Raw genomic sequence first — 11,604 nt, 5'->3', positions numbered from 1 at the left:
AGTTAGTCAAAACCTGAACTATGAGTCGGAGTAATGTAATGAAGCATATCATGGATACAGTGTGTTACATTTTGTCGCGAAGTATCAACATGATTTAGAACGCTCTTCACTGTATCCAATGTATGAGGTGCTGCGTGGTTGGCCGAGGGGAGTTATGATTCTGATTGACTGAGCTGATCACTGTCTCTCATCTGGCTGACTCAAGTGGCTCAGTAGGTAGCACTGTGGCCTCAGAGTCAAAAGTTCTGGATTAAAGTCTCACTGCAGGACTTGTTGGCCATGGAAGGGGTCCTAATGGTACAGTTCAAGCATGTTGATAATCAGCTTGCTAATCCTTCCAACAGCTCCCCAAAAGGGGAGAAGCACAAGAGAAGATAGTGAAACTAACAAACCCAGATAACTGGAATTTGCATGGCATTAGCTAGCTTGGAAAAGAAGTGGGAAATCACATCAAAGAAAAATAAAACACTGCAGATCGGAGATAAAACACATTCGCGAAACTCAGAAGATCTCACACATTTGTGAAGTGGATGCACTAATGGTTGTAAAAGGGAGGTGGATGCACAATCGGGAGCTAGACACAGGAGGGGGTTAAGGTTGGCCTATCTGCAAAAATGGAGAATGGAGATCGAGAAATCAAAGATGAACGGGGAAGAAACAGATGAACCAAACGATGGAGAGAAGAATGGCAACTGGAATCATTCTTAATAGTTCCAATTCTAGATGCGGACAGGAAGCAGCATGAACAGTCTTCATGTACTTAAGAGACATGACATACACAACCACTGCCCAATGGTCCACAAAGGAACATAGACAATTAGGCTGCACGTGGCTACTTGCAGCAACAACTTCCATTTGAAGGAAGTGGGACAAGTTAAAGGAGACATTGTTTATGAGAACACAGCTCAGCAGGTGAGGTTGGCGCTGGATGGGATCTGTTCAGGCCTCCTTTCAGATACTAGTGAAATTTATCACCGTATTTTTGTGTCAAATTTCATCTATCATGTATCTATCCATTTCAACAGCTATTGACATAGTCTTGAATCGCATGTCCTCCTCACTAGGGAGCTGTTGGAAGGATTAGCAGGCTGATTATCAACTGTTCACCACACTGTTAAAATTTCATATCATCAATACATCTTGAAATTACGGCCTGTACCTACCTCGGATCTAAGCCAATGTGCATCAAAAGCAGTATTTTCCATAGCTGAATCGCTGGAAGTCCAGTGTACCTCCTACCAGGCCAAAAGTAGCTTCACATATATATTGTATATTGTTTGTGTGTAAAGCTTCCATTTTGCTTATAGACATAACATATGGTATTTTTTTAAAAAGTCCATGCATATACCAATTACACTGCCATTGTTCGTTCTTGTTGTTGCATTCATAAAACAGTAAATTTGGAATTAAAATTCTATTGGCACTTAAATAAAAGAGATCCAGAAAGTCATTTGTGCAGTGCTGTTTCGGTGACACTACATGGACCTACATCGATTCATCGGGACAGGCACAAGTGCAAATCTTAACCAATGTCGTTTTCTTCACTCATATGTCATAGGATAGACATCACAAAAACAAGCCACTTGGCTCAGTTTCACTGCTGCTAACTCAAATAAGCCTACCATTGTAACCATCTACTCCCTTAATTCTCATATGCTGTCTAGCTTCGCTTTAAATGTTCCTAATAATATTCTTTTCAACAGCTCCCTGTGAAGTGAGTTGCACGTTCTTGCGCTCTTCGGGTAAAAAAGCATCTTTCTGAATTGTGCTTTGGATTTCTTAGTGAATATTTCATAGGGATGCCTCTACTTGTGCTTTTCCCCAACAAAAAAAAAAAAAAAATTCTCTCTGCATCCACTTTATCAAATCTTTTTGTACTTTTAGAGGCCCATTAGGTTAGGCCTCAGACTTGTTTTCAAGAGAAAGAAGAAAAAAAAAATCAAATTGCCTGATACGTGTATCCATGCGCTTCTTGCATCATCTTTGCAAATGTGCTCCACACCCTCACCAGTATCACTGAAGAAAGAAGGAACTCGACTAAAATATCCAGAAAGTTCACTCACCTCCTATTGCCATGACCCAGCTTGCCATCTTCTGCCTCTCCCCAAGAGTAGACTTCACCTTCAGATGACAAAGCAAGGCAGTGTTTGCCTCCTGAATTTACTGCCACCTTCTTTACAAAAACATGTTGAATGGATTCCAGCAAAGTGGGGGTTGATACAGACTCTGTTCCTCCAATCCCCAGTCTTCCCCCAGCTCCATATCCAGTAGCGTACAACTAACATAATAGAACAAGAAGCAAAAATTATTAATGCAATGCACCTTTGTCTTACAGCCACATACTCTTCTCCGATCAATTAAAGACTCTGCAAAATAGTTCAAACAATACCACTTTGCTACTAATAAAAGACCAACACATAGTTTCTAACTCTCATTTGACCATTTTGATAATCTACATTACTGTTCTTCAATAAATGACTTATAGCATGCAGAACTCTTCAAAATAGGGAAGCATTAACTGAGAGTATTAACAAAGGATGTGAACATTCACCTTTCCATCTGCTGTTACCGCAAACAATGTCTGTTCTCCACCAATCAGCTGCACAGGTCTTAAGGTTGCTAATGCCTCACATGGTGTTGGAACTTTAACTTTTGCACCTTCTATACCCCCCAGCTGTCCTCTATGGTTGTGACCCCAGCCATAAATAGTTCCACTTCCACCAGCAGAAAGGGTCCAATCATCAGACCGTCTGTAAAAAGAAAAATACATTTGAAGCACATACACATCCTTCTACCAATTGTTTTGCTTTTCTCTGCTCTCAGTCAAAAAAAAATTGAAGAACCAAAGCTTATTCTCAACTATCAATCAGTTCATAAATATCTCAGTAAAAACAGTCAATATGATTGGAATTTTTGGTGTCCAGAAACGATTGGCACTAAACCTCTCGTGTTTACCTTTACACAGTTTTTGATGATTTCATTGAGATCATCATTAGATCAACTATTTTTCTCCTGCACAATAAGGGAATGTTACCACAGGACTCCAGCTAATCCAGCTGCTAATGTTTGTATGAAACCACAGGGTCCCTGAGTTATTATGGCACAGGAGATCGCTCTGCCCTTCGTCTCTGTGCAAGCTCTCCATTGGTGCAATTTACATACCACCACTCCCCAGTCCTCTTCCCACAGACCTGCATGTTCTTCTTTCTCAGGTAATAATCAATTGCCTTTTGAATGAAACGATTAAATCTGCTTCTGCCATACTCTCGAACAGCATATTTCAGGTCGTGACCCATCGCTGTGTGAAATGCATCTCCTCAGTTCTCCATTGCTTCTTTTGACTGATATTACCTGAAACTTGCGCTCTCTTATTAACAATATTCTGCTCTTGGGAACAATTTCTCCTTGTCTGCTCTGTCCAGTCCCCTCATGATTTTGAATACCTCCATCACATCTCTTCTTACTTCTCTTCTCCAAGAGAACCAGTTCTAACTTCTCTATCTGTACAGGTGAAGTTTCTCAATATGGGACAATTCTTATGAATCTCTCCTGCAGTTTCTCTCCTGACTTCAAATCCTTCCTAAAGCGTAGAGTAAAGAATCGGGCACAGTATTCCAGTTGAGAGCAAACCAGTGTTTGCTACAAGTTTAACACGACTTTTTGGCTTTTATTCTCTACATCCTCACTGATACAGTTGAATGCTCTATGAACCATGTTTCCTATTCATCATGTTACCTTCAATGACTAATGCAAATATACACCCATGTCCCTCTGTTTTTGCACTCATTTCAGAATCGTGGCCTTTACTTTGCACTGTTTCTCCACGCTCTGCTTATCAAAATGACTCACTTCATACTTCTACAAACATACAAATTAGGCGCATACATCAACCATTTGGCCCTTTAATTCTTCTACCATTTAAAAGCATCATGGTTGGTGTGTGTGCTCGGAATCCTTAATGTTCTGGACAAGGTGGTGGTGATCTGCCTTCTTAAACCACTACAGTACTTGAGATGTGCTGTTAGGAAGGAAGTTCCAGGATTCTGACCCACCGAGAATGAAGGAACAACAATATACTTAAGGCAGGATATTGTGCAGCTCAGAGGGAGAAATGCCTTCTGGAAGTCCAGATACATCACATCAATAGCATTGCCCTCATCAAAAGACTCTAGCAAGTTAAACACTATTTTCTTTCATGAATTAATTGCTTACTTTCCTCAATTAACCTGCATTTCCTCAACAGACTGTGCAATTTGTCTAGAATTACTGTTTCTAGAAATTTTGTGACCAAGGTTTAAATAGTTACTGGGCTTATTTTTACACACATTTTTGAAAAAGGCTAGAAAATTTGCAATTCTTTAGTTCCTATGGCACCAACCTGAGTCTAAGGAAGACTGAAAAACTACAGCTCATGTCTCTGTAATTTACATACTCACTTCCTTCAGATATATCCCATTTAGTCCTGTCACCTCGTCCAGTCCCCTCAGGGCCAAGTTATCCAATATCACTAGATCAATTTTAAATCTTTCATATCAAGTTAGCAATGGTTATTGTGAGTTTAATTTGCCACCACATAGAAAGACCATATAGTTCATGTGTGCATTTCGAATACTTTTAAAAGAATACTTTTCTAATTTTTAATGGTTCTCTGCTCCATATAGTGAAACCTAATAATGTTAGCACTGTTTTATGTTTCTCCACCTCTACGGACATCCTTTCAAGTGGCTGAATAAGCACCTCTATTGACAGGAATTAATACCTTGCCTGGAACTTGGAAGGTGCCACACAGGAAGCTGCTAAATAAGAGCCCATGGTATTCGGGGCAAGATATGGCATTGAGAGAATATTGACTGACAGAACGCACAAAGTGGGAATAAAGGGGTCTTTTTTCAGGATGGTAGCCGACAACGAGTAGAGTTCCACAGAGGTCAGTTTGGGACCACGCTATTCATATTATATATTAACCATCTGAATGAAGGAACTGAGGACATTGTTACTAAGTTTGTAGATGACATGACAGGAAGTGTTGAGGTGGCAGGGAGGCTGCAGAAGGACTTGGACAGGCTAGGAGAGAGGGCGAAGAAGTGGCAGTTGGAATAAAATGTGGGAAAATGAGAAGTTATGCACTTTAGTAGGTAGAAGAGAGGTGTAGACCATTTTCTCAATGGGGAAAGGCTTCAGAAATCTGAAACACAAAGGGACTTAAGGTGTCCTAGTTCAGGATTCTCTTAAGGTTAACATACAGGTTCAGTTGGTAGTCAAAGACAAATGCAATGTTAGCATTCATTTCAAGAGGGCTGGAATACAAGAGCAGTGACACATACTGATAAGGCTATACAACACTCTGGTCAGACCACATCTGGAATATCGTGAGCAGTTTTGGGCCCTGTATCTAAGTGAGAATGTGTTGGCACTGGAGGCACTCCAGAGGGAGGTTCACAAGAATAACCCTGTGAGTGTAGGGCTCATCATATGATGAGCAATTGAGGGCTCTAAGTCTGTACCCAGTTGCATTTAGAAGGATGGCGGTGGTGGTAGGTAATCTCGTTGAAGTTTTCAGAATACAAAGAGGCCTGGAAAGAGTGTACATGAAGATGTTTCCACTAGTTGGAGAAACTAGACACAGCCTGAGTGAAAGGACGACTCTTTAGATGAGGAGGAATTTGTTCAGCCAGAGGATGATGAATCTATGGAACTCATTGCTGCAGAAAGCTGTGGAGGCCACGGCATTGAGTGCCTTTAAGACAGAGGTAGATACTTCTTGATTAGTAGGGAGGTTTAATCAAATGTTACAGGGAGAAGGCAGCAAAATGGGGCTGAGAAACATATCAGCCATGATCGAATGATGGAGTAGACTCAATGGGTCAAATCTTATGGTTATTGCCTGGTCTTTCATTTGGCATAAAGCAGGGAGAAAAGATGGGTAGGCAGAGGGGAACAAGACAGTAAACTATGTTGTCATTGATAGATTCCATTGAATGGAGTAGGGAAGCATCATAAACAAAATTCCTTTAAAATTTTTACATATGGCATTTATTCGGAGACAAAATAAAGTCACAACAACATAGTAACTGAATATTCTCTACAGGCAATTTAAAATGACACTATTGGTTTTGCACCTGTTAATCCACTGAACAAGTTGTTCATCTTGTTCTCTTCTAAAAATGTCATGGTTCTCATGAAGCACATCCATATTTTCATTCTCAACCATTAATTCACGGATTTTTTTTGCCACCTGTGCCAGAAGCAAAACAAATTATGAGAAGCTGAAATCATTATTGAAACCATTCCAATTTGGTGTTTCAGTTGATGTATAACCAAACAGCTAGAAATTGTAACTCTTAAAAGTATTCACAGGAACATAAGAATTGGGCCCATCGAGCCTGCTCTGCTGTTTAACATGATTAAGATTGATGGAATACCTCAATGCCTTTTACCCAGCCCATCCCCATAAGCCTGTATGCCATTAGTACTCAGAAACTTATTACCTTCCATTTTAAATATACTTAAAGACTGAGCTTCCGTCACCCTCTGTGGTAGAGAATTCCAAAGATTCATTACATTCAGAGTAAAAAGAAATTCTTATCTCATTCCTAAATGGCATTTCCTTTATATTTAAATTGTTGCCCCTAGCTGTAGGCTCCTCAACCAGAGAAACTCTTACCTGCATTTACCCTGTCTATCTCATTAAGTACTTTTTTTTTTAAAAAAGTTTCAATGAGATCACCTCTCATGCTTTGCAACTCTGGAGTAGACAGACCCAGTTTCCCCGGCCTCTGCGCAGTCCGGGGAACAAATCTGCTGAACCTTTGTTACACTCCCTTTATAGTATTAATAAATTTCCTGAGATAAGAGAACAAAATTGTACACAGTACTCCAGGTGCATCTTAACCAAACTCTTGTGCAAATGAGGCCATTCTGAAGTACTACTCCTGTATACAAATCCTCATGATAAAAGCTAATATTCCATAAGCCTTCCGAATAACTTTCTGCAGCTGCATATTAGTCTTCAGTGACTTATTGACAAGGACATGCAAGTTCCTCGGCTCATCTGTTCTTTCACGCCTTTTGCTATTTACAAAATACTCTACCTCAATTTTTTGTATATTACATAGTTACCAGCAATGCAAAGGGTTAATTAGCCAAATGATGAGAATTTAAACTTGATAAACATTTTTGTATTTTGCTAAGTGGAATAACAAGATCAGGGTGAAGATTCCTGACCTTTCATCAATGACTAACATTGACAAATCCACTAAGTAATATGAATGTAATGGTCTAGAAATATTGTAGCAATTTTTAAAAGTGTATCCATGAAGAGGAGCATAACTGGTTAGGCCAGCACTTATGGCCCATCCCTAATTGTCCAGATGACGGTTAAGAACCAATCACATTGCTGTGGGTCTGGAGTTACATGTAGTCCACACCAGATAAGAATGGCAGATTTTCTTCTCTAAAAGACATCGGTGAACCAGCTGAATCTTTATAGCAATAAACAGTTGTTGTGCATCATTAGACTAGCTTTTTAGTGAATTCAAATTTCACAATCGTGGGATCAAATCTACATTCCTGGAACATCAGCCTGGGGTTCTGGATTACTAGTATAGTTAATTTACCACTATAGCACTGTCTCCTCTTTGACAATTATGACTCACGAATAGAATTAACAAATTTATTCAAAGAATTCTACATAAAAATTGTCTGGAAAAGACAAATTCTATCCTTATAGCAATTCTCCATGGGTGGGATTTGATTAAACAGATGTGGGCAGGATCAGCAGGAAACCAGCATTGCTTCAGAGGGGAAGTGAAATTGGAATTAAGTGCCTGATAGGTTATGGAGAGGGTTAGGTGAATGGAGGCCAGGGCAATGGGGTTGACTTGCAGCAGTCACCCTTTTCTCAACGCTGGACAGCCCCATTATAACACAAACAGGAAAGCCATGTCATTGAATTTCATCTCTGAGGTATCACCAAAGATGAGAGAGCCGAGGGTCAAATGGCTGTATGGGAGAGTGATGCATGGCTTTCCCATAGTGAAGTTGGTCTGGCATCCACTTTTTTCGCCACAGCAGGCTTCATTAAATCCATCTCCATACGAACTCAAAGAAAGAAAGAATCAGCTACTGATTGCACCACTGACATATAAAATATGTTAAGACAAATCTTATATAAATTTCCACAAGTATCTTTCTAGATCAATGAGTTTGGATGGGTCAAATAGCCTTCCTTATTTGTAGTCACATTCTTGAATAAAGGAATGACAACTGTTTATTACATTGAATAATGTTAAGTAAACGGCTAAGGTAGATTGCACCAAGACAGAAATGGGTGACCATATTTCAGACCAAGGCTTAAGGGCTAGATTGTCCACCCAGAGCGTTTGAGGCATCAAGTTAATTTGCAAGAGCGAACAGTGTATAGACAGTCAACATTATACATTTTCCAAATCTTAGAGTTGGCTATGGCACTCTGTTTCAGAGTGTTAACTAACAACAGACAAGCCCTGGGTTTATTGAAGTATTCTTAATATTTATTACCTCCTCAGGAAACTGCCGTGGCAATGATGTTCTCTTATCTAGAGCCACAGCAACTCTCAAGGCCATGCAGTATCGTCTAAACCAAGCCCACTTGTGTGTCTCAGCACAGCAAGGTAGAGTATCAAGCTCTAAATCGCATGCCAGAGCAACTAAAACCTGCAAAAAAACAAAGTACCACTTAAGATTTCATTACATTCTATCTTTATACAAAAATTGTCAATGTATCTCAGGAGAACCAGATTGGGTTCAGATGAGCTGTGAAGAATGGACACCGGAGTAAGCTTTCGTACAGCCACATCTACCCTGCAGAATTAAATCCCAAGGATCAATGCAGAGGGGAAAACTATCACAATAACTAAAGTTTCAGTTTCCGCACCAAACATATCTTGATGGAAACAACAGTATCATGATCTTGATGTCTATGAAAGCCTGCTTTGTGACAAATTGCCTGCTGCATTTCCTCCAGTAAATAGTGACTGTAGTTCAATAATATGTAAAATTGCTTTATAGCCTGTTAAATAACTAAAAGTTGAAACGTGCTTTACAACTACAAGTTCTCTTTCTTTTTCTTTCTAACTTGGTCTTAATAGTAGTTTTCCGAGGGAGCTCTTACATCAACAGCATTTAACGTTATTTTTCAGCTGTTGATTAAAAAAATGCTTATCAGCAGCTAACATTCTTAAGACTACTGTCCAATGCAAATAAAAAACAAATTTCGCATAACGTGTGTAAATACTGTATTACTGAAAAATTGGAGTGTTAACATCAATCTAAACAGTTTCTACAAAGCCATAGAAATCTCAAGTGAAGGAATTAAGGTAGCACCTTGTTCAGCATTAAGCAAACAATGACTTCCAGCTATTTCACCAGAAGGCGGTAAGGAGAAGTGACTGAGGAAGATTCTGGGAGAAGTTGGCTCACTCACCACAACTGAGAAGGGGATCATGAAGGACCCGGTGCTCAACACAAAGAAGAGCATTCAACCATAGGACAATTTTGGGAGTGGCCATTTTGTAGAGGTGCCGTGAAGTTGAAGTGCTGCTGGTGAGGTCAAAGTGTGGCGAGCATCAGACTTCGCTGAGGAGGGCATTAAGCCAAGGTAATTTAAATCACTAGTTATTAGAGGGGCAGTAACGGCAGTTAGTGGAATGGTATGCTCCTCCTCTGAGGTAGGGGAGATGAGGAAGAAGTCAAACATCCCTGACAACTATGTCCGCAGGAAGTGTGTCCAACTGCATCTCCTCTCAGACTGCATGGACCCGCTAGAGTGGCAGCTGGACACACCCAGGAGCATGTAGGCGGCTGAAAATTTCTAAAAAGGAGTTTCAGAGACTTTTTAAAATTCATTTATGGAATGAGGGCATTACTGGCTAGGCTAACATTTATTGCCCAATCCTAATTGCCCAAAAGACAACAAAGCCCACTTATAAGAACTAAAACTTAGTCACCACAATCTTCAGTTTGCATTTAAAAAAAAAGCATGCAACACTTGGAATAGCAACCTGATATTACCGAAATTATGTTTTATCTAAAATGCTACTTAATCAAAGGGCAGGTATATCATTCCACAAGTTCAAGCTGATGATAATGGACAGCAATAGGAAAGCTAAGGTCAATTATTGCAACGCCAAGTACATGCCGAGATCAGCTGACTCCACACAGGCCAACAGTCAAATTCAAAGACCTTCTAGAAAGCAGAGTTAACATTTTGAATGCGGTAACCCTTCGTCAGAACTTTTGCTGGCAGACCTGCTAAGTTTTTTGTTTTAAAGACCTTCTACTTTTACCTTTACCATTAAGTGAGCTCGTGTCTGATAAGATTTGTAAAACGTTTATTTTTCAATCTCCAATTCTAAATACATACATCAAAACAAAATTATTACCTTAAAGAATGGGCTGTGAAGGAGCTGTTTTCCCCCTCTTACTATGGGATCTTCATATTCATACTGACGCTGCAAAGCCTCAGGAAGACCTTTGACTAATGCAGCTAAAGCAGTCCCAGTAAAGCTCTGAAAGAAAAACTGTCCAAAGTGAGCATGTAATGCCACTTTTTTTTTTTTTTAGAAAGTATGGCAATGAGCAAATAAACTTAATAGACATGTTTAAATAGGTTGTTGCCATACCAAAGATCGCGATTCTCCATCACTGTCACCAAGAAGCCTATTGATATTGATGGTCTGACCAAACTCTGTGGTCAGGAGTTTGCGCAGTCTCTGCAAGGCCCACATTCTGTGACTTGCAGCTTTTATATAAAGGAAACAAAATCATTAATGCATCAGTCACAATACTGGATGAAGAATGAAAAGTTTCTTTATCACTTCATCTTTTAATACTCACCGAGTGCACTTAGCTGAGCACAAGCTGCCAAAGAAGCAGCTAAACGGGGCACAATACTTCTGTTTGATGCAAAGCTCAATCGGAAATCCAGCAGGCAGGTAACTAAATCCATTGAAGGACATGACAAAATGCACCGATCTGACAGAAGATCTTTAGGGCCTGGTTCAAATATTTAAAAAGTTGGTAGAATGACTACAACAAAACAAAATTCAAACTACTTGGCAAACTGAAACCAAAGATGTCTTTTAGGAAAGATTGGATACTACTGTTCCTCTATTAAACAAGTCCATATTATTAAATTTGTACCACAGATCAATAGCACTCATGGAGTGATGTAAAAGTCTGAGTCTTATGATTCCTCGCAGTAAAGATTTTGATCTTAACTATGACATTAAGAACAAGTGCTAAGGAATCCCAAAATAGGAGGTGGAGATGGTGAATTAGTGATCTTACAAATGGAGTGTTTTCGAGAACTATTCTGATTTTTGTTTTGACCAGGAGGCAGTGCATTTTTTTAGTTATATTAGGAATGGACAGTGCTGAATCATTAAAAAGACATGCAAACCATGACAGCAGCTGCTAACAGTTCTTCAGAGCTCTAAACAATACAAAAATCCTCTGGCACGGAGAACAAAATAGGCATCACCATCTAAACACTTAATACAGCAAAAAGTAAAAGGCAGAATTCAGTTCTAGCGTTGTGACAGCAAAACAGACTGCACAATATTA

At 39.6% G+C, this 11,604-nt stretch overlaps 1 protein-coding gene across 1 annotated transcript in view; it reads right to left on the bottom strand.

The window, feature by feature from the left end:
• The window catches only part of herc2 (HECT and RLD domain containing E3 ubiquitin protein ligase 2), a 231,921-nt gene that overhangs the window by 54,737 nt on the left and 165,580 nt on the right, over positions 1-11,604 (bottom strand). The window contains exons 68-74 of the mRNA XM_048597893.1: positions 10,876-11,044; positions 10,662-10,780; positions 10,422-10,547; positions 8,539-8,694; positions 6,120-6,235; positions 2,552-2,750; positions 2,064-2,278 (exon numbers count right to left, since the gene is read on the bottom strand). Of these exons, the coding sequence (XP_048453850.1) occupies positions 2,064-2,278; positions 2,552-2,750; positions 6,120-6,235; positions 8,539-8,694; positions 10,422-10,547; positions 10,662-10,780; positions 10,876-11,044 (1,100 nt within the window). The remainder of the gene's footprint in view (positions 1-2,063; positions 2,279-2,551; positions 2,751-6,119; positions 6,236-8,538; positions 8,695-10,421; positions 10,548-10,661; positions 10,781-10,875; positions 11,045-11,604) is intronic.

The sequence above is a fragment of the Rhincodon typus genome, chromosome 6 (assembly GCF_021869965.1).
Source record: "Rhincodon typus isolate 14 chromosome 6, sRhiTyp1.1, whole genome shotgun sequence".
NCBI classification, from domain to species: domain Eukaryota; kingdom Metazoa; phylum Chordata; class Chondrichthyes; order Orectolobiformes; family Rhincodontidae; genus Rhincodon; species Rhincodon typus.
This window is presented reverse-complemented; position numbering and strand designations above follow the sequence as displayed.